Genomic DNA, 24,979 nt, shown 5'->3' with positions numbered 1-24,979 from the left:
CAGTATGTGCTATCTATATTACATAGTGACATATGATGTAATGACAGTGACAGAGCAACCAGCATTGTAGTAATCTGTGGTCACCTATACAGTAAATAAGTTTTGGCGGTTATACAAAAAGAAACAAAATCATAATTGTAGTAATTACCAAATTAAGCTTGGAATCCTAATCTGATAGTCACCCAAAAATAATTATAGAATAAATAAATATAAATGGATCATCTTGAAGATAACGGTACGTTTCAAATGTTTTATATGTAATTGTATAGTACCTTATTCTATTGAACAATAATTGAGTAAAGAAAAACTTATATACTTATTAAATAAACATAAAATCTACAAAACGAATATAAGAACAGTTAGGGTATTTTAAATAACGAAATAATATTTAATATCACATATTAGTTTAAGAAAATAGTTACCATCTATAAACAAAATAGTATTCCTTACAGATGAAATTCTTGTTAGTCCTGAGTATACGCCGAAAAGATTAACAAGAAACAGAACAAAACCTAAGAAGTATGATGAATTCTTAGACATGACTCCAGTTAAAAGAAAAAATTATGCATATGTTGAAAGTTCTGATGAAGAAATTCAAGAGAATACTCCAAAACCCAAAGGTGAATTATACTATTTTTTGAATAAAAAAAAATCATTTTATATTAAGCTCTTGCCACTTTACTACTTCCGTCCAGTAGATAGCAATAAAATGGAATATAATTAAAATTATTTACAATTTTAAAAATAAATAAAAACAAAATCAATTTAATTAAAACTTTGTATTCTATTTTACTGCTGGTTATACTTTTCAATATGTATTAATATTATATAAAAGTGTAGGCTGTTTTTGTTGTAGGCTTGTATGTTGTAGGCTTTTTTTCAGAGCAAGATAGGTAGTTAAGGATAAAAACTTTTTAACAAAAAAATATTTAAAAAGTAAAGGGAGTATTATGGGTGCTTGAGCATATTAAAACAGAAGGTGTTGTGACAAGTGATTAACAAATATAATATTTCATGTAAATTTATTTGTATAGATATAATTTTTTGTATTCAAACTTATTAAACTATATATTAATATGTAAAGCAACAACTTTATATCCCTTGTACTAGTGACAAGGTATCTTCCAGTTGAGCCTTATTTTTCTTTCAAATCAATGCATCTAAAATTTTTATTTTAAAATTTTTTATTAGCAATGAATTATAGTTAAATTTTGAACAATGGGACTAGTTAGTTAACTATAATTACTCATACATTTAAGACCATTACATAATACAATAACTATATTATTCACAAAATGCTGACATTGTTATAAAATTATTGAATAATTTGTATTCTATATTTTAACTATTTCCTTTTAATGTTTCTAGTGCTTTTTGGTAATGATGATGTTGACGGACAAGATATCTTTAAGTTTAAATCCCGTCACACTAAAAATGATCTTTATAATAAAGCAAAGGCAGTTGTTAGTAGTTCTATAAACTCACCAATGAAAACTCCAAGAAAAAAATTACTACAAAAAGTTAATGAGGCAACTCCGAGACATGTGGTTAACATCATGAAGAAAAGTTAGTATTAAACATCTGTATTATTTAATTTTATACTTATCACAATAATTCATCTCTTTGAGACCTTTATCAGACTTTTGTTTAGATTGATTTTTGAGTAAACCGTTACATATAAAATTAAATTCTTTTACATATAACCTTTATAATTATTTAGTCTGTACTTTTTCTTAATTGTTACTCAAGTTTGCTTTTAAATTTAATTTAAATATTTTTTTCTTTCAGAAATAATTCAAGCAGTGCACAGTAATAGCTCAGACAGTGATTTCTCTGGCAGTAGCAGTGATTTTATACCAGACAAAAGCGGAGATGAGGTACTGTGCCATATTTGAATATATACTGTTGTATTAAAGATTCATTGAAATTTTAAGTGAGCCAGTGTAACTACACGTTCAAGAATATATTCTCTACTAGAACATAAATTTGATAGATAAATCTCTTGTAGACTAATGTAATTCAATGCTTGCTGATATTTTAAGTCAACTCCCTAGTTGATCCCATATACCCTAATCTTAAGCAGATTTTCGTCCTAAAACTATCCTTTTATTATACAGCAACTTCTATATACTTTGATGTGTTTTAAATTTCTGTATTAATTCTCGCTGTAAAAAATAATTATTCTACAATTTTATATGACTGACTATTTTTATGCAGAGTAGTTCTTCATCTTCCGGTACAGATTCCGAGGTTGAAGAAGAAGAGGGAATCAGCAAAAAAGGCAATGTTCAAATTACAAAACACAGGAATAACAGATCAAAACCAAAAGATACTGAATATTTTGTTACGCCCGACAATTATTTTATGATGAATTCTAGTAAGAAAGTGAGTAAGATTAATTGAAATTATTTTAAAATATATATTCTTTTTTATTGAATGTAATACAGTTATTTTTTGTTTAATAAATTATTATTTTTGGCAAGAGAAAGTAAAACACAATTAATATCTTCATTATTTGTTTTTAGATTACAACTTCAGATCATACGTTAGCTAGACTTAAGATGATGAATATCAATGAAAACATGAAGGAGGTAGCAGCTCATATGTCTGAACTACATCGCGATAAAGTCGGCGATCTCGTGCAAACCTACGACCAGCTGTTTGACAAATGGCTCTACGTTTTAAGTGAAAATTTCAATGTAATTCTCTATGGCATTGGATCAAAACGTGCAGTATTACAACGGTTCCAAACAGAGAAATTTCAAGATACGCCATGTATAGTAGTGAACGGTTTCTTTCCCAGCCTCACCATTAAGAACATTTTAGAAACAGTCGTCATCGACTTCTTAGAGAATACGCACGTTCCGTCCAATATTGGAGACGTTGTGAGTTTAATAGAAGCCCAACTGGACGAGTTAGGTGTTGACTTATTCCTTATAGTTCACAACATTGACGGTAACATGCTAAGGAATTCTAAGGCGCAGTCTGTCCTAGCAAGCTTGGCGCAGTTGAAGAATGTTCATTTGATCGCGACGATCGACCATATCAACGCACCACTTCGTAAGTTAAAAATGTATTCTACTTAATACACCAATAAACCGGAAGTACTATTCATAAAATTTAATACGACATATGAACAGGATTGTAAAAAGCCGATTGCGGCGCGAGTAGACATTTTTAAAAATGCTATCTGTTTCATACCGCTTGCCTCGACGACCCGTATCGTGTGATAGCGAAAATTTCAAGTTTTAATAAATTATAACAAACGCAATATTTCTTTATAATAAAATCTTTCCGATCTCGTCATTTATTATATCTACATAATTTCCAAAAAAATATGAAAATTAGTCTTTGTTTACAGGGATAAAACGTTATCGCTATTTATAAAGCGTGTGTGAAAATTCTCACCTTCCCGATCTCTCTCAAAGAATAATATCACATACGGATCGCTGGACATTACATTGACATTTAAAAAAATATAATGTATTATATATATTAGATTCGACACAATCTCTGACGAATCACGCTGTATAATATAGAAAAAGGAATGCGGTCGAAAGCTCCATACGATATTTAAAATCTCTTACAAATCACAAATTAAAAAATTTCAGTATGGGACCATTCAAAACTCAGCAAGTTTAATTTTACCTGGTGGGACGTCACGACATTTTTGCCGTACGTGGACGAGACGTCATACGAGAACTCGCTCATGACGCAGCGCAGCGGCGCGCTGCAGCTGTCGTCGCTGAAGAGCGTGTTCCAGTCGTTGACCTCTAATGCCAAGGGGATATTCGAAATCATTATCCAATACCAACTTGAAAATCAGAAACAAGTCCACTATCAAGGTATTACTTTGCAATCTTTATGTAAATGATTAATTAATGTTCCTTATTCCCTATCTTTCCGGTCGGATGACAAGTCCGACCCGAGCGGATAAAGTCCAGGCGCAGTACAACGGCTTTACATCCTTTTACAGGCATTAAGTACTGTAAACATTGTTAAGTTCCAAATCTCATCCTGCTATTGAAATTTTAAAATATATATATAGCAGGGCATCCGAGGCTATAGCCCCGCTTTCCCACGATTGAGATTTCTAAAAAAACATAATTCTGATAAGTTAACAATTTTAATATAAGTAGAATATATCTACATAATTTATTTATTTATTAAAATATTTCGTCTACTATTGTAATAACAAATATCTTTATTATTGGTATAATTATAATAATTTTCAAATGTTTTCAGGTCTGCCATTCAAGGATTTGTATTCAAAAGCTCGTGAGCAGTTCCTGGTAAGCTCAGATCTTGCTCTAAGAGCTCAGCTTACAGAGTTTTTAGATCATAAATTAGTTAAAATAAAAAGAACCTTAGATGGTAGTGAAAACCTAGTCATACCCATTGAAAGTTCTTTACTACAGCAATTTTTGGATCAACAAATTAAAATACAGTGATTGTGTCTTTATAAGACATTTTTTATAATTAATGTGTATTTTCTTGTCATTGTCGTTTGTTTATACTTACAAAAGAAAAAGTTTTTGATTGCAAAAATAACCTATTGTAGATATATTTTTATTGCTATCAAAAATCCTATAAAAGCTATATATAAAGCATTCTTTTATCCTTCATGGAACCACATGAACTGATTTCTTTTCTTAAATCATGAGATCCTAAAAGTTGCAGTACTTCTTTTTTAATTTATTAATGGCAGTCAACAATCCTCGTATTTCGACTGTCGATATTTATCAATTGCTTTCCTTTGGAAGACTCCTTTTTATTGTTTTAAGATCTGATTGCAAATTATTTAATAATATATGTAGATGGTATAGATTTAATTTCTCATCAGATTTTAAAATTTTGGATTTAGGGAAAAATGTAAAAAAGGCTATTTTTGTTATTTTAAAAAGAACAAAAATGTGTTTCGAATTCTGATGTTTTAGTTTTATTATGAAATAATAAATTATTTTACAGTTATAGTTTACATGAAAATCAAAACGAAACAACAGTATGTACGTAGTTATGAATTTCAAATATTGTAGATTAAGTTTACAAATAAATCTAACAATTACTGAACATGGTATTTTTTTATTGTGGTGCCGCAAATACAGACTTCTCAGAGCAATTAACCCATTCAATGTTGAAGACGCCCGTCGGGATCCAAATTACTGCACACGCCGAGAGCGCTGCCCATCAGCGTCGCAATTTAAAACCTTATTTATTATCTTCCAGTAAAGTGATTAATTTCTTGGGCAATGAATGGGTTAATAAAATGGAAGTACATTATTTGTAATATATTGGGTATTATAACAAGCAGGATGGCATAGAATTACTTAAAATATTAATTACAATTAATGTGATTAGTTTTCTATAATTTGCCACTGGTTAACAATAAACATTAGATATCTTTAGCGATTTTTTTGGTAGTAGATAATCAAGGAATGTTAAACAATAAAAGGAGTTCTTTGTATGTAGTTTTTATTTTACAATCCCAGAAATAAAGTCTTAATAGGATTATAATATATATCAACAGGCCAAGTTGTAAATTACTTAAACTTAATGACTTACATAATACAATAAAATTATTAACTAAAATTCTCTTCAACATATCTGGCTCATTCACCATGATGTATTAACCAAACATTTCATAAATTATCATTGATATACTTAGTGCATAAATTGCTCTTTTAAAATTTAAAAATATTGTAGAAAAATATTCTCTGAAATCGTCAGATATCAAAGAATTTCATCTAATTTAATCAAATTATTTTACATATTTATTACGATAAATTTAAGGGGTAAACCGATGTCGTAGTATCTAATATATTTATTATACACAAAAACTCACGGCAGACTGCGCCATAAGCTTTATAGCTGGCTGTAATTAAGAAATAAAAGAAGTGTAGTTACTAACGTTAGGAAATGTATTCTATTCTCAAATGCAAACTCATATATATATCAATTGTATATTATGCCTTGTTTATTTTTGAATTTCATGAAGGATGTACCTGTTGTGTGTATATATAAAACAACTTTGATCAATAACATTTTTATATAAATTGACTTTATAATTTTCAAATGTAATATAGATTTTTTTTTATATAAAAATTTGAAAACGACAACAACATCTTTTCTCTATTTTTATCGCACTCTGCCACAAGTTTTTGAGACGTTAAATGATATTACAAAGTTATCCGACCTATGTACTCAATTTACAAATGTCCCTTAGATTTATAAAGTAAAATTTCATCACATCTCATGTTTTTGTTGACATACGCGTGTTTCAATTAGTATGTAGAAGCGCAAATACATTTAGTTCATATAAATGTACAAAACATGATTTAGAAGCTATGTATGAAGCAATTGACTATATTTATTGTATTCATGTTTTGGATCACATAACACTGACAGTGAACTCTATTATATACTGCATTTAATAATGAAAGACAACTTTTGTAAGTAATACTAAACAATGTTTATAGATATCAAGTTTTAATAATAGACCAGGTTTGTAGGTAAATATGTAAATAAATTACCAATGCAATTGGATTTATAACTTTTTAAATATGTCTCAACCAGTCTAATAGTTGGTCATATAAACAATCAGGCGGAACACCTTACATCAGCATTGAAAACAGAATTACAGGTATGTTGACCGCCTTGCAAGTTTATTCAACTTCCTATCACTTAAAGCTAATCAATTACATTGTATTTAAGAATTCCCGAGAGCTAATTTAAATCTAAAATCATGCACTTGCATTTCAATGATTAGACTAAAATAAGCATGTCAATAGAATAAAAAATAGTTATTACATAAACAATTTAATTGAAATATCAACTTTCGGACAACAAACTACAGATTTCACACAAAAGATACCACCATTCGTGATGAAGATTTCTTTTTAATTGTTCTTGTCGCGCAATGGACCCCTTTACAGTTATTGACACTGAGCAGTCGGATACACCATGCTGGGTGATAGTTTCCATCTAATATGTTATGACTTGCTCATGGGATGATTTCAGTACACCGTAACTATGATCAGGTTTATTGTCCGATGCTTCGGAGTGCTGTACACTTACAAACTAGTAAGATAACTCCGCTTAAGGCAACTCTCAATTGTCATCTTCATCTTCATGTTTTCGCTTTTTACCTCGAGTGCTCTCTTCATGGGTATTGTCCTCTCCATCTAAAGACATTTAAATTATTAACCACTTTCAATGAACATTGTTTATTTTGTTGGTAGCATTTAATTCAATATTTTTTTTCAAATTCTCTCCAAAGACATTCTTAATTTATATTGTAGTTAAAACTAAAAATGTATGACTGTATATTGCTTTCGTGACGAGATAGCAGGTAGGATAGTACTAAAAAAGTGATAAGTTCAGTTTGCATATCAATTTGCATTTGACACCAGGACATCCTAAAAGGATATTAAGATTTTTTTAAAGTAATAAAACAATTTTTCTTCCATAAAATTGGGCTTTTTTGATTATTTAACAGGTTATTATTGCATTAATACTGAATTAAAACTTCATATTTGCATTTCTTTCAATATCGCATGCTTTTAAATAAATTTTATTACAAATATTTCAGCTATAATGTAGAGTTAAATAAAAAAAAGAAGGAAAGCAAGACACCATCCAATTTATCCAGACACCCCAAAAAAGCTTAACTATGTCCAGTTTTATCCAGATACTATAGAACTATAGGGTTGTCATAGAATAGAATATAGAATAGAACCATAGGTGTCAGGTATCTGGATAAATCTGCTACATCCTTGGTAGTAGGGATAGCCCTACTCCCAAGGATTTAGCTGGCCATAAAATCTGTGAATTCTTTTTTCTTCCAGTTTAAAAATTGCTCCGACTAAATGTGATATTGATAAGTGAATGTTAAATGTTCTGGTTACCTTGGGCCTTAGAGTTGTGGTCTCCGTCTGCGTCGGCGTCGTTATCGCCGTCCTCGTCGTCGTCATCATCCTCCTCCTCCTCTACGTCGCTGCCGACATATAACGAGCTTGCGGAGCTCTCTTCCTCTATTAACAAATAAATATTTGTTTAATAATGTTCATTAAATAAGTGAAAAAAGTTTTTAATCAAAAATTCATTTCTATTCTGGAGAGATCACCTATTAGAAGTTACACAATGAAAAGTTAAAGTTCTGGACTTTATTTTTAATCTGATAGAGACCTGAACAGTAAGTTATAGTACCAATTTTTGAACCACATTAGTACCACAATGCTGATAATTTAAGCTGTCCTGTCATTTCAGTCTTACTTAATTTAACCCTCGTGAAGTCAGGATAGGTAGTTTAATATTTATCAAATATTGTTTTAATTAATTAAATAAATATGAATACCTAGATTTGCATTGTAGACTGCACTAAGAGATACATCCTCATCATCCACATCTGGTCATGTAACAAAAAATATTAATAGTATGTTAGGTTACATAATGGTATTAATACATACTTTGAAAGAAAAATAGTATAAGTGAAAGTTTTACATAATATATATAGCTATATAATATAAAACTTTATATTGTTTGTAATTTAGAAGCAAGTTACCATGATTTTATTTCGATCTACAAAATTTATATGTATATAATTATATATATTTTAAACACATCATATTTTAGCAATAAATTATAAACAGCAATTTAAAATGCTTGCACTAAGTATATTTTATACTTGTAATAAAAATCATAAATATTAAAAATTGTGTTTTTTAACATCAGGCTGTTTTAATAGTTTATAGAAAATATAAAATTCATAATTCACTAAAGTAAATTATTAAAATCCCAGTAATCAAACTGAAACCACATGGGATGTGAGTTAAGCATCACTGGACACATAAACACATGATGCTTACTTCTTAAAAGATAACCCATGTGGAATAGGAGACCATAAACAGTATACAATGAGACCAGAAGACTAGGCGACTCCTCGGGCAACCTCTCTGATAAACTTTCATCATCAATCACTAGAGGACCCAAGTCTATGTCCAGATCTGTAAGTCATTTACTCCATTTTATAATATATATTAATTATATTTGAATACTCATAAATATTTAAACTTATTTAAAATAATACTTTGTCTGTCAATTTGATAATTATTATAATTATAATAATTGTCAGTATTATAAAGCAATTAATATTTTATTGAGATACTTACTCTCAGTTGTAAAGTATATAAAGATTTAATAATTTAAATTTCTCACCTTCGTCATCACTATCATTGTTTCCATTCATTTCTTCTCCATCTTCCTCTTCTGCATCACTGTCTTCCCCTTCTCTATCATCTTTATCAAACCTGAGGTGTGAAAATTTGTTTTTACAAAGATGATAACAATTTTTTTAAGATTGTTTCATATTGTCATCATTCAAATAAAAATCCAATAGCTAAAATAAACAATACATACCCATCCAAATATTTTAATGATGGGTGTAATGCAAACACCTTAATTTTGTAATCTTCTATATTTGTAACATCATTGTAGAAAAGATCTAAGTTCCTCAAATTTTCAAACTCTTGCAGGGGTTTCAGTGTGTCTAAATCTCTTATCTTATTTCCTGATAAGTTAAGGTGTGTTAATTTCTTGCATCCATTGAGGAAGTTTAATCCATTTGATATTCTGTTGTCTGAAAGTTCTAACTTTCGTAGTTTAGGCAAAGTGGGGAATCCTTTAAGAGTTGTGAGTCCAACATTATTAAGACTTAAAATTTCGAGGTTGGTGTATTCATCTGAAAGGCCAACTATGTTGGTGCTTCTGCAATTATCCAAATTGAGCTCTTTAATCTGAAAATTGAAAGAACCTTTATAAAAGTATGTACTCTGTATATATTAAGTATTTTTAAATCTTTAGTATTGCAACATATTTGTAATTATATTCATAAATGTAATAGTCGTAATTAATAGTAACTTAGAAAATGTTGAAAAAAAGTTAAACAGCTCATATAAATTGTTTATTATACATAAATATAGGTACATACATAGTATATTTATATATACTAGAGAAAATGGTGGCAGATCTACTTGTATTTAATTAGGTTATGATAAAATTGGCTACGATAACATATCAAAATAAATACAAGACAAATCAAAAATATTTTTCAATTTTTTAAGTTTATTCATATGTACATAACTGTAATATAAGAATTTTACGAGAAATAAGTCTCGCAATTGGCTTCTTCTGTAGAATTTCGAAAGTCAAGCTAACCAAACGTCAAAATGGTGCAACTTGCAAGTTGTCAATGGGTCCGAAAAACGTAGTTTGAAAATACAACATACTAGTGTTTATTTCACAAATACCTTCAGTTAAAAATAAAGAGACGTGTAAAATGAAATCGTATTTAGAGTCGATATATGTAGATCATCGTGTTTTTCATCAGAAAATGGAATGTTAATTTTCGTCTTGCAATGGCGGATGACACGAATCATCGCGACGCAATAAAAATGGCCGCTGTTTTGGTAAGGCGTGCGTCAATAGAATACAATTGCAATAACTTAATAATTAGAAATCTTTTTGATAAAGTCAGACGTATCGATTATTTCTGAAATATTTTTTAGTGTAATCGATACAAAGTTTATCTAAAAAAACGAGGTTGGGTGAAAGGGCGCGAAATTACGTCGAGTAGTATACATTTGATATTAATAACGCATAAACAATTAAATCTATTTTATTACACATTCTTATCAAATCAGAATATGAATATTATAATAATTAATTTACTATATAGACATTCAGCATGAAATTAACATGATGTAGATAAATTTCATGAAACCAATATAAATATTATATAGATATGGTGATAGCGGCTTAGCTTTAAATGCATAGAATGATTTATAAAAATAGTCAAAAACACATTAAAATATGCCGTCGATATTTCTTAAAGCAGTATTTCTTTCGAAAGTTACATTTTATATGTGGTAATGTAATTTTAACACTTAACCTCAAATATGAAATTATGAGAAAAATCTTGTTTCTGTTATAAGAAAACCTTAAATGTAATCAAATATGGTTTAAGGATAAATAAACTAGTACTTTTTCTGTTTGTAAGTGAAAACGTGGATATGAACGAACGTAACATTCGGTAATTGCGACTGCTATAAACAATAACGCCACATCTTAAAACTACATTTATGTACTTGGTAAGCGGCATTTGAATCCGACGTGACAATATTCATGATTTAGTGAAAATAGTGATAATTTTAATAGTCTAGAAACAATAAGTATCCCAGGAAATACGTATCGACAAAACATTCCAATATAACGAAGAAATCAAATAATGTACCTGTGAGGGATTTCTTCCTCTTAGTTCCAAAGCAATCCTCTTTTCCATCTTCTTGAAACTGAAGATTCACACTTTATTCACCTTAAAACCTTTTTAATTGCTAAAGGAACTAAATCACTTAGCTTGCTTGGCTTTCAAAACAGAAGGAAACTATAGATACACATTACACACGACTGACGTTATACTACAGACGCCGCCTAGCGGTCAATTCAAGCAACCGGATGCTACGTTGTCGTTTAGCGGTTCGTTTTATTATTTCTCATTAAAACTTGCATTGAAATAGTAAAATATTGTACCATTATTATAATAAAATATAGTGTGTATTAATAAAACTGATTAAATAATATACTTCTTTCTTCTTAAGATTGATGTTAAGTAGTATTAATAAAGTAAACTTGTCTTTGCGTCTTGCTTATCATAACTTACTGTCCTACTAAATTAGGCGGCATTTCTAAACAATCTAAATTTAAGGTAATGTATTTGTTTATAATATGTATATTTTTTTAATTTAAATGAAATTTAATGTTACTTGCTGTTAATTTTATTTGCTTTTGTTTCACAGTGAATGTTAATAAAATATTAACATTAAATAAAAAGGTTTTGCTGTTTCCTCATAACTAAATAATATAATTAAATACTTATAAATGAGGTATATTTAGTTTTTTTCGTATTTTATTTATTCCATTGTCGGAACTGTTCCGAACGGGTGGTAGCTATATATTCGACCAAATCCTATAACTTGACAACTCAAAATTACGTATTTATTCAATAAAAATGATATATAACTAGGAAGAGCCCATTGAATATGAAGAAAATAAATATATTAGCATCTCTCAATTACTCTTAATTATTATTTTTGTTACTTTTATAATGAAGAGTAATTGAGAATTAAATTACTTTTATGAAATTATAAAATTATCTTATATACCTAACACTGATTATTATATTACATACATACGATATCTACATTCAATACATCCATACAACCTTATGATTACATAAAGATTATTTAAAGTTAATAGTAACAATATAGTCAGAGTATGAAAATGTAAAGTTAGCGCTAGCATCATAATAGCATATAATTCTTTCTTAAGACTTCTTAATATGAATCGAACAAAATAAATGAATAATATTATGTACTTAAATTAATCATTTTACCATTAAATACGATGATGACGGATAAAGCAACTGTAGTCGTTGTTGGCGTATCTAATGAAATCCTATTCCATAAAAAATAGTTATCAAAATCAAATGTATAATATATAGTATACATGAAAATGTATATACACAAAAACATCAAACCAATAATAAAATAAATGAAAATCTTTCTTTTTGTTGTTGGTCGGCCAAGAAAGGCTCATCAATTTACATAATAATATGCAGTGATTGCATTGTTATATTCACGCTATTTCGGTGTAAACACGGTCTTAGAGATAGATTTTAAAGGATTTATTTGGTAACACAAAATATAAACTTATAAAATAACAAATCCTAAATAAAGTACATTATCATAATCACACATGTGTAATTCATGTACAATATGTTCATGTACAATTACTTACTCTAAATAAAAATAAAACCACTTCAAAACTCTAGTAAAAAATTCAAACATAATATTTTAATCACAGCGAAGAAAACTTTATAAAGACAGGTCCTTATATGAAATTTCGAGTCGATAGGAATATTAAAATTAATTTAATTTTTATTGAAAATCTACTGTTCACGTTTGATTTATCATAATCAACCCCTTATTTCATACTTAGGACGAAAAAACTTATTGAAAGTTAAAATAGTCGACATTCATGTTTAATTCATGCGTTTTAGAAATTATCTTAACCGAATATAGCTTTATAATTATTTTAAACAGAATCCAACGAAATAAAAAAGGGGTTATTAATTTCTACGTGAGCTGTCAAGCTCAAATCTCTACATCTAAAGAGTTATTCAGTTCTGCTAGTTATACTACTGCGAGGTGGCAAATTTATCGACCCACTTATAAAAAATATATTGATATGTATTTTGAGAGTAATGGATATCGAAATCGTTGAACCGATTACGTTATGTTGATATTTATTACAAAAACGAGAATCCAATTCGTACAATAATGATATTTTCATTATAAATACATACATTTCATATTAAATAAATAAATTTCATAGTACCTGCTTTTCTGTAATAAATTTATTAAATGGCTTATCTACTTAACAAGTAATCTCCTTCGTATAGCTTATAAGCAAACACATCAAGGCAGCTTTTTTGTTAAATCAGATAATGTAAGTTTATTTTTTAAAATTTGAACGTTTCGTTTGATTTTTACGTTAAAATGAAGCTTTATCTCATATATGTATTTATGTTTATTTACTTAACGATATTAAATGGTGTATCTATGCAATATACCTCGATAGGTCTAACCTAACGACTAAAATTAAATATTTACGTTTTGATGTTTTTGATAGATAAGTTTTTCTTATTTATTTCACTCAATAAAAAGGACTGAGTTGGTCAAGTAGCTAGAATATATTAAACTTGTACGAACAAGGATAATATCTCGAGGAAGCTTGTATCGAAGGTAAATCTTTCAATTTTGATTCAATCAGGTCAATTTTTGTCAAGGTGGCACATTTAGCACGTCCGCTAAATCATGCTATAGAAACAAAAACATAAAATAAAATAAAAAAGAATAGTATCAATTCCGTATATGCTGTCATCGGTAGTCGCAGTTCATTTTTAATAAGAGCTGATCTATCGTAACTGAGACATCTATTTCCTCTCAGTGTACTTTATTATTAATGACGCCAAACCCATCCCAAAGACAAAAATTATCTCTCCTACTCCTTGTCCGCTACCCATTACAATCGTTAATTTTGATGTATATGAATTTAGTACCCTGCATTGCGGTGTTCTGGCTTAAAGGGTAAGTTAATCTGCGATTACTGCCTGTTATTACTGGCGCAATGGATATGACAACCGATATAGTTCATAGTACATTAATCGTGTAAGAAGTGTTTTATATAACTAACGATGTCTATGGGAGAAGGTGGCTACTTATCACCAGGCGACATATATTGGTCTGTCTTTTTAAAATTAAAAAAAATATATCTATGCAATTTATAATACTTTTTTGTCAGGCTAGGTTTTTGTAATTTTTAGCTTAGCAAGACCTAAAAGACGTGCAAAAGGCTCGTGTCAAATATTTGTCACATAAGGCAAACATTTGACATGAGTTTTTTATAAATTATATGTCACGTAAAACTATGTCAAAATATTTATGTTTAAATGTTTTTTATATTTTACTTTTTATTTACAATTGTTGCCGATAGAGATAACGATTTCTACAGAATATCGTTTTTTGGCATGTTTTACCGTTATTTGCTGTGTGGTATAATTATAATTATTTTCATAAACAATAGTCGCTGGCGTATAAAAAAAACTACGATATTAAATGAAATTTCAGAGAGTGCAATAAAATATATACGATATAAGGAAAAGCCACATAAAGATTTAAACAGAACAGAAATCATAAGCTTGATAAATAGCTACAACAAAGACGAAAAAATATTGAATTTAGATAAATTTGGACCAATAAGTCATGAAACAGTAATTCTTGTCATACAAGTGCATAGAATCTGTGACTCTCTAAAATATCTTATAGCTTCACTATCTGAACTCAATGGTATCGAAGATGTACTAATAATATTCTCACATTCATATTTTGACGATAATATCAATAGATTGATTGAGAGCATAGATTTTTGTCGCGTTTTGCAAATCTTTTATACGCTTTCAATACAAGTCTTCACACATGAGTTCCCTGGATATAGCAGAAATGATTGCCCGTACGACGTGAACATTGAAAGAGCTGAGTTTTTGAATTGCACAGGTGCCTCTACACCTGATATACACGGAAAATATCGACACCCAATTAAAGCCGAGAAAAAACATCATTGGTGGTGGACAGCGAATACTATTTTCGAAAAATTACTGTGTACCAATGGACATAACGGCCTTGTTGTATTTTTAGAAAATGATTTGTATTTACTAAATGATTTCTTATACATGGTTATTTACATGAGGAAAATAAGCGAGTCTTTACCTCAAAGTGCATTTTTATCATTAGGATCCTCTTTAACAAATGCAAATGTGTACAGCATTGAATTAACTACTTGGGATCCAAAAATTCATTCAGACGTTTTAGCATTTGATGTTACTGTTTGGAATCGAATTATAAATAATTATAATCTTTTCTGTGATGTCGATGATAGCTCTTGGTCTCGATCTTTATTATATTTATCGTTAAACCAAAAGTATAACAGAAGGTTTAAAGTTTTGCATACTATGGTTCCAAGAGCTATGAAAATTTCTGTGTATCCTCTTAATGTAGAAAATAATGTAGATAACATTATATCTAAGCAGAAAACATTTAAACCTAACTTATTTCCTCCTTATCTTGAAATTTATACAAATATTGAATTAGAAGATGATGAATATGTAATATTCGACCTTATAGTAGGTGAAGGTGGTTGGAATGATCCACGAGACATTCTTTTATGTAAAAATATAGCGAAGAATAAACTAAATCACAAGTAGTGTTGCAAGGCAATTAAAATGGGAAAATTGTAATAAATAATTTAATCATGGATATAATTTATTAATCTTTCTGTATTCCTTCACTAAAAATTCACCGTTTGTAATTTGTTGATAATACTGTAGCAGTAAGTAGTAACAGTAACACTGCTGCTCCAATGCAGGTTGATACATACGTAGCCGACACACGGAGGTTTCCTCGAGATGTTTTCTTTTACTGCCAAGTTGGAGTTCAATTATGAACATAAATGGCACATGAAAATTTAGTGTTACTCGGGTTTGAATCCGCAATCTTAGACTAAGACGTATTTTTACCGCTGGGCCATCTTGGCTCAAATCAAATGAAATTATTAATTATAATATTTAGGTATTCTATATGATTTTGTGTCGGTTTATGCCATATTTTATATCTCTGATTTTCATGATTCCCTGATGTAGATTCAGGTCAACACGCACTACAACTACTATATTACAATTTTCTGGGTTAAACGTTTCTGCGTTCAAGATTATTCCTGATGGGATCCCTCTACTGTCTCGAAAATTAGAAATGTAATAAACATACGACGGTAACAGATTTGTTAAAAAAATCGAAGTCTACACGTAATGTTTTGTTTAAAGTAGTACATAGAATGAACTTGAGTAAAAAACTCAATTTATATATTTTTATTTATTATAAAATAATAATCAATCTATATATAATTTATATTATTGTTATGTTATCAAAATAATATATACACCTTTATTTATTCACGCATTATGAAACATCTAAACTTATTTTAATAGAACATGTACTTTTGTCAGCTTAAATTAGTGAGAATGACAACGTAGCTTGAGTTTTTAAAGATTAGTCGACTAAAGTTTTGCGAATCGGCAGGCAGCTGTTAGTCATAAATAGTTTGATTAGGGCGATTGTTTAAAGACAAAGGAGAAACATCGGCTGAAACGTGTGACGGTATAGCGTTGGCGGCATTTGATCTGCGGTGGAGGGCCTGGGAGGGGTATTGGAGGCCCAGGTTGCGCACGCAGCCCCAGCCCGGACGAGAGCAACAGTCTGCTCGCGTGAGCCGTCACTCGCGACTCGGCTACATCACGCCGCGTTAACATGACAAATGGTAAGCACTATCAACACTAGCACCTTCCGCAATGCACTCCGTACCCTCAATCCTCCACAAAACTCCTTCACAACTTGAGTGTTTACTCGCGCGACCCACTTTTCTGTGATGATTTGGCTAAAATCGTCTAATTTATATCGCTATGTTAGCGAATGAGTGATTTTTATTTATTCAGTCAAAACTAGGATTCTAAATAAAAAGTAAATCTTATATAAAAAAACACCGTATTGTGAACAAGTATTTTTGGAATATTCTTCAGTTTTTAAAATAAGTGTTAAAAGTATGAATGGCAGGGAGCATTAAAGAAGAAACATTTTTGGAGCTACGAAATTTTAAGATCGTCCTGGTATGTAAATTAATATTTTATTAATTGACTAATTAGGAAGAAAACATGCATTCAAACTTATGTACCGTGACATGTATGATTTGATATGAAATTATACATATTAAATTATTTACTAATATTTTATAGGTTTGTATTAAATAAAAAATTACTACTACTAAATAATTCTCTATGAATATAATTTTGAATGTGCGATTTTTTTATCTTATCATTTGTGTCCAATTCAATTTGCTTAAATTCTGTACAATGATTTCTGCTGCTAAGAAAGTATTCTTATTTGGACAGTACTGTAACAAGCTCGTTAAAGAATTCTTAATAAGCAGTGCTGTTTAAGATAAATATGGTACAATATTTTGAGATGTATTAAAGTAACGAAATCTAATGCCGGATAGATTTTAGATTTGCACGAAAAATAATAATATAGATACGTACAGATTTATTGGAATTATGAAAGGATATGTAAATGTAAATTAGACGATGTTTAATATAAAATAATACCTTTAAGCTGTCCAGCGATATCGTATTAACAACGCGTGTAATAAAGTAATATAACGAGTAACATATGACTGACTTTCGTTGATAATAGCAGTTCAATTTTAGCTCTATGTATATATTGAAAACACATAAAATATTCTAAATAATTGTGTTATGTGTTTTCAATGTTGCGAGATTGTAGGTATTCATTATTTTATTGTTCACTCTAAGATATTTTTGTTTTGTTTTGTTACAAATTTGTTATATCATATTATAATATTTTTGTTATTTTTTATACATGCTCTAGGTACGTAAAATAAATCGCCTGCTAAATAGTTAATTTCCTATACATATATTTACTAAGTGCCTTAAAATATTTCTAATTAAGATATAAATATGTATTTGTAACACGTCTTTATTAGAGTCAAAAAGTAATACTTTATCAGATATCAATATGTCAGTCCCTGCATTGCACGTTAAGCACATACATTTAAACATTATTGCTGATAATGTACTAAGGCATTCTATTAACAGTACATTTAGTGGATTGTTGTTGGAAATATTATTTCCTCCAAATATTAGTAAAGAATAATGTGTTCTTTAGAGAGAAAAGTGTTTGGAAAAACCTACATCGCTTTGTTCTCGATATTACTTTCATATATAAATATAAGAATTGTTAATATAAACGATCTTTTAACATATAAATTGGTGGTAATATCAAAGGCCGATTTCCCGCTAAGCTCGCTAATTAACTAGCTCTTAGAAAGGAAGGTTGAGGCTTATAATTAAACGGATTTGTTTAAGTTTACCAACTTAATTATGTGCGAACGCCTAATATAATATATATGTTTCGAAGCATCGGGTTGCTTTGTTTGTAATCTTCTACGTATAGTTTTGGTGAAATCAAGAATTCCTCCATTTATGTCAGAAAACATTTAAATAAGTAATTAAATTGCTGAATTTCTCAAACATTTTTATTAGATGATCTTTTCTTAAAGTACCCGCCAGTTTCGACTTCGCTCGGGTGAAATTAAGGGTATTCCTTGATACGTTTCTTAAATAACTAATGAATCTGTGCCCTCTCGGCACAAATAAAAGCTGTAATTTTTTTTTTATAATTAATTAATATCGAGCTGAGCGATCTATCCACCCGTACTGTGCTAATGACATACCTACATACACACATCTAATCGCATGCTCCACAGCATTTGTTTCTCAGGCCTTATAAAAATATCTTAGAATCTTTAAATCCACTACTACCACTGATATGTCCAAATCGCAAAGTGAAAATATTTCTTTTTTTATTTAATTGACAGATAGACTGGCGAATTGACCCTCCTATAGTACGTGGTCACTACGGACCATAAAATTGGTGTTGCAAGAAATAATAAACATTCTTGGGAACCATTGAGGGAAATTTATAGAAGTCGATACAATTTGATTTGTTATTTATTTTTATAAAGTTTAAAACTATGTGACACATGCAGTGATCTAAATATATAGTATTTTTATATTTCTTTCAAATATAAATCTGGTTAGTGGAATTTATAAAAGACTAGTTGTCCACCGCGGCTTCGCGTGTGTTGGAGGGCTTAGTCCTCCGGCTTTAGGTATAAAAAGCTTGTTTCACCGTGACAGAGCAACAAACAGACAGAGTTACTTTCGCATTAATAATATTAGTATAAATGATTTTAATTAGCCATTTATTTATTAAGATTTACAAACTTATTTCCGCTTTACGAAAAACCTGTAAGTATAATTAAATGTACCTCCATTAGTACATAATTACATGTCTCACATATGAAATGGTCGTAATAGAGATTCAGATGTGGATGTGGATACCGAGATAAATAGTTAAATGGGATGCCGGTTCCAACTGCTAAGCTCCGGAGGCCTTTATGTGAGGAAACTTGATTGTAAGTTTGTAACTTTGCAGTAATTAAAATTGACTGGATTATTTATGAATGAGATACTTTAAATTTTTAGTTAGTTATGTATATATTAAAGGTAAAATATTTATAGTTTTTTTTGTCGTTTTGGTTATTAGGCGAAGTTAATAGTTATTTTCCTTTAACTACATTTAGGTAAACTTTTAAGCGTATCTGTATTAATTATAAATTACAACTACATACTTATATTTCGAATAATTCATAGAACCACTTATTACAATTTAAATTAAAAATACTTGACGATAATTTATTATTTTAACTTACGTTTCAACGTTTATTTATATTATAAAATGTAAAAGTAGTGAGCAATTGCTGCAAAAAGATTAAAACTTTGTCACAAAGACATAGGTTCATGTTGCTTTCAAAATAATTAACGTAGTCGAAATGAGAAACTCGCTAGAGTTTTAAACGTTTTATTTTGGAAGCGAGTGAAGGCATTTTAAGCAATTTTTCCTTTCCGGCAGGTAGCATAATTATAAAGCAGTTAGGTACTGATGTTACATTGCCAACAGCATCCCAGCAGCAGTTTTAAATTTACATGACCCTTTTTCGAATAGCAGTCTTAACTAGTTATATTTAACGAAGAATTTACTTTATAAGTGAAAATAAATATACTTTACCTCTCTAAATATATATATTCTCGAGCTACTATCTTAATAATTGTCGTTACTTTGTTTTTAGCATAAATGAATATAAAAATATCTATAACGTGAATGGATACAACATGTATTTCTATAAATATACTACAAGATTCATTCAAAACGCTCATGACGTGAGCTTCTCAATCCCCATCTTCACATCGCTTAGTTGAAGATCATTTATATCAAACAAAGCTTACACTTTGTAGACGTGACGACAATCTTTAAGATAAACCTAAAATGAAAGTAGCATGTGAAATGAAGTTCATCTGGTATTATTTATTTAAATTTTCCATACACTGTAAAAACGTAAGAAAGTATATTTGTTGTTGTCTACTTGGTGGTAGGGCTTTATGCAAGCTCATCTGGGTAGGTACCACCCACTCATCAGATATTCTACCGCCAAATAACAGTACTCTGTATTGTTGTGTTCCGGTTAGAAGGGTGAGTGAGCCAGTGTAATCACAGGCACAAGGGACATAACATCTTAGTTCCCAAGGTTGGTGGCGCATAGGTGATGTAAGGAATGGTTAATATTTCTTATAGTGCCTTTGTCTATGGGCGGTGGTGATCACTTACCATCAGGTGGCCCATATGCTCGTCCGCAAACCAATGCCAAAAAAAAACTTATAATAATAATTTTATAATATCGATTGGACCGTTTTACGTTTAACTTCGCTCTAAAAGCAAGATCAATTATTATAAAAGTAGTTGTTCACTGCTACTTGTCTGTTAAAGTATTTTTCCCGTAAATCTAGTAATTTGTATGCCTTTATCTAGGTTTCAAGCTACTTCAATGTCGAATTTCATTACGATCAGGGTCAATGGTTTAATTGTAACAAGGTAACAAATAGTCAGGTAAAGTTACTTTCGCATTTACAAAATTGGTATATATTTTATTGTACCTATTACGATAGTAGACACGTACTGATAACTGTATAAGACATATTTTTAATAACTATTTAGAGCAATTCCATATAAAGACTTATTACGTTTAATATTAAAATTAAATACAATAAAAAAAAAAATTGCTTTGCGGCAGTAGATATCAAATTATTGCTGGAATATTAAACAAATTTCCTTCCAGACAGTCGGTTCAATAAATAATTTAAAAAGCCTTTCCAATGCGCGGCAATTTGAGCGCTTCGCAATAATTCATAAAATTTGCATTGGTACCTATTTTTTTATTATACAATGTACGCATAAGTATATAATACAGTAGTTATTGACTTAGTTACCTTAACAGAGTTAAATTAAGTGGAATATGATAAAAATAATGAAAAATGAAGACAAAGAGAAAATTAAAATTAATGTGAAATATATTTTTTTTTACCGTTTACAGACCTAACAATGTACATAAGAGAGTTATACTTAAAATGTTGTATTTTAAGAGATAGCATAGCTTTAATGCTTACGAGCATAATATGAACTACTTACAGTATTATAATATGACATAAGTACAGTAGTGCAAGTAATTATTTATTGTTAAAATATTTTATAATTATTAAAGAAATAAAGTTGTAGATCAATAAATATAAGGAATTAGATAGTTTATCCATGTTCTAGATAGATAGATACTTCACAAAATGGCACACAAAATGTGGGGCTAATTATTGAGTTGTAGAAGGTCGTAGTCTACTTGGTCGTTAACGATCGAATCCCCATCACGACGGAAGGTTTTACACAACAAATATTAGATTGAAGCTATAAATAGATTTCTCGTTTTCAATTAAAGTACTTTTTTTTAATTCGGTCGAGGTTTTTCATGTTTGTTATGAAAGAGAAGTATTATACGGTGTATGAATATTTGAAATTTTTAAATATTTTATGCATACAAGAAATTAAACAGATACAAAAAAGCACAGTATAATACATCTAATATGCAAGTATTATTATTATTTATATAGACATAAATATTATATTTTCTATTACATGATAAAAAAATATGTATTGCTCACTACTAATATTATAATACTAAAACTAACTACACTCATTACTAACAGTCGTGGAACCTGACTTATTATTTCGATATTGAGACGCTTATTTTATTAGGTTTGTTCGTAACATTTACAAAAATATCTAATAACTAACTTTTACCGCACTTCCAATTTTAGTACCCCTTTGAAACTTTTTCAATAAAGTAATATGTCAAAAATGATACGGCGACTGAGGGAGGAGACCATAAAGACTCCTCAAATTTTGGACTCATTTGACTTGTCTGAACCCATAATTCTTTAGTATTATGATTATACCCATCGTCATCACTAGAAGCGTTAGGGACATCGTTTTCATTTTTCTAACCAAAACATTTAATTGTAATTAAAACCAATAATCATTAATTAGTATACAAATTAGTAACTAAAAAGATATATAATACTTTTGTTTTCTGATGTTATACTATTACCTAAACAAATAAAGTATATACTTATTACATACAATCAAAAAGATGCATTTTAATTCTTTTTTTTATGAGTAAAAGAACGGTATTTTCTATTCAAACAGAGATAAAATAAGCATAGATAGTATCTTTCTTTACGACAAAACTTATATCAATTAGCTAAGTCAAAAGAGACAAGGTTTATAGTTTCAACTTTACTATCGAACTTAAGGAACATAAAAACATTTTCTAGAGAAATTTCTTCGCGATTAATTCAAGAGATATTTAGTTTTTTTAATATAATTGAGGATTTTTAATGACTTTTTATTTTGTCCGTCAAAATTTACACAATACGTTAGAATGTAATGTTTTAGGATAGGTATAATAACAGAGCAAATTAATGTTAAGAGAAGATCTTCATACCTAAATATATTCTGAATATAAAAAAGAATATTCAACGAAATACAGTAATTTTTATTAGAGCAATATTTTGTTAATGCGTACTATTATGACACTTGATAAATCTAATGAAAACGAAAATCATGACAAGTTGAATGGAATGAGGCTAAGTATTTTCTAGAAAGCATATATTATGTTGATTGTTGCCGAACTATTTAAACGATTACGTTGTGTCTTGAGGGAGGGGGTGAATGTTTTGAATAAATTAATGTGGCACGGACAACAATATGTGATTTGGTACTTATTATATTTTCTTTCAAAATTATTTGTAACTTATAAAAGACGACAAAAATGTATGACGCAATTTTCCGTTAATTCCCTGTATAATTGGCATACCGAAAGATGTTGAAATAGCGTCAAGTAGAGAGGAGAATTTCCAATTAAAGCTTTCTAACATTACATTTCCAATTAAACATTTCTAACTCCCAATTATTGCATTTCATAGAAATTGGAATTTATATTAATTTTATTTGTGTACATTACCCACATACCCACACAAATATACATACATTTAAGAGTTGACATTTCCTTAGTATAAATATAACGGAGGGGTTTAATGAATTTGTATCGTCTTATAATATGTTAATATGAGGAATAAAATGTAACTACTATAAAACATTACACGAGGTTAATGTGCCATTTCTCTTCTCAGATATAATAAAATAAAAGTAAAATTTTATATTTTGTCCGTAAGAGTACCATGTCACTTCTTTTATACTCTATAATACTAGTTCAAAGCTGTTCACTGCTGACACAAAGTGAAGCGTGCGCGTGTAAAAGATTAGAGGCATAATGGAAGCTTTTATGACAAAAAGTTAATAACTATAACTTACTTTATTAGTAAATATTGAATGCAACATTTAAAAAAGGTATATAAAGTGTAAAATTAAACGATTTGTTATCGTCTATATTTTATTAAAAATAGAACGTAGTAATATATTATAATCCAGTATAACATAATATACATAATCCCTTTAGAGTACGTAAAGATTTTCTTTTAAAATTTTTGTAACATTAATTTTTCACTCGTGTAAAAAAGTGTTAAAATAATAAATTGATTATAAATAAATTCAATGATATTATAATCATTACAACAAAAATAATAGGCTATTGACACCATTTCTGTCAGGATCGTCATATATAGGATAATAATTTATTTATTGGGTCAAGACATATTGATTTTGATTTTACTTGGACTAGTGTAGTTTACGTAAAATACGTAGATCTGTTACATAGTTTTAGTGGTTGTAAGAAAATTAAATTTGCTTAATTTTTTTTTATTGTTTGTTATTTTTATGGTCGCAAATAGTAAAGGTTCGTTTATTTTGTAATAAAATATTACTAAGCGAATATAAGGTTCGTAGGTTTTAGGAAATACGGTTTTAATTTAGAGCATTGACGAGGCGTCAATTTCATGTTCTAGTATTTGTACAACCAAAAGTAAAAGTCCTCTTTCTTTGGTATCTAAAATATTTATCATAATATAATGAACCTCTATACAATGAGAATTAATTTATAATATGTATTACATGTAATATATATTATATATATGTTGCTATTGTTTTGCATACCTATGTATACATTACGAGTATATGTATTACATATTATAAATTTATTCTACCTGCCTGTTCCTATTACTTAAATTTTTTATGTTGACAAAAAACTCGAATTTTATATAATGTATATGTTTTTTTAAGTAGTTAACATGTATAAATAATGTACGTCAAATTTATTGCTGTGTAGTTTATTGTGTTAT

General features: G+C 29.1%; 4 protein-coding genes across 5 annotated transcripts in view; 3 read left to right on the top strand and 1 right to left on the bottom strand.

The window, feature by feature from the left end:
- The window catches only part of LOC113401228 (uncharacterized), a 112,892-nt gene that overhangs the window by 61,594 nt on the left and 26,319 nt on the right, over positions 1-24,979 (top strand). The window lies entirely within an intron of this gene.
- On the top strand, positions 80-4,718 carry LOC113401255 (origin recognition complex subunit 2). The gene is made up of 8 exons (XM_026641091.2): positions 80-235; positions 453-620; positions 1,369-1,566; positions 1,789-1,877; positions 2,218-2,385; positions 2,526-3,060; positions 3,612-3,845; positions 4,246-4,718. The coding sequence occupies exons 1-8, from the start codon at positions 214-216 to the stop codon at positions 4,449-4,451; spliced, it is 1,620 nt and encodes a 539-aa protein (XP_026496876.2). The 5' UTR covers positions 80-213; the 3' UTR covers positions 4,452-4,718.
- LOC113401139 (acidic leucine-rich nuclear phosphoprotein 32 family member A) lies at positions 5,456-11,483 on the bottom strand. Of its 2 annotated transcripts, XM_026640899.2 has the most exons (7): positions 11,288-11,483; positions 9,415-9,791; positions 9,214-9,305; positions 8,865-9,002; positions 8,354-8,404; positions 7,905-8,030; positions 5,456-7,181 (listed from the first exon to the last, which is right to left on the bottom strand). In XM_026640899.2, exons 1-7 carry the CDS (start codon positions 11,333-11,335, stop codon positions 7,108-7,110), a joined length of 906 nt encoding a protein of 301 aa, XP_026496684.1. In that variant the 5' UTR covers positions 11,336-11,483; the 3' UTR covers positions 5,456-7,107. The 2 variants fall into 2 exon arrangements, with proteins under 2 accessions (XP_026496684.1, XP_026496685.1); XM_026640900.2 differs by lacking the exon at positions 8,865-9,002.
- The window catches only part of LOC113401141 (uncharacterized), a 106,158-nt gene continuing 98,375 nt past the window's right edge, over positions 17,197-24,979 (top strand). Inside the window, exon 1 of the mRNA XM_026640902.2 lies at positions 17,197-17,329. The gene's annotated coding sequence lies outside the window, so the exon portion shown is untranslated. The remainder of the gene's footprint in view (positions 17,330-24,979) is intronic.

This window comes from Vanessa tameamea, chromosome 7 (genome assembly GCF_037043105.1).
Source record: "Vanessa tameamea isolate UH-Manoa-2023 chromosome 7, ilVanTame1 primary haplotype, whole genome shotgun sequence".
In the NCBI taxonomy this organism is placed as follows: Eukaryota; Metazoa; Arthropoda; class Insecta; order Lepidoptera; family Nymphalidae; genus Vanessa; species Vanessa tameamea.
Note: the sequence above shows the minus strand (reverse complement) of the source record. Positions and strands in the feature narration are given on the sequence as shown.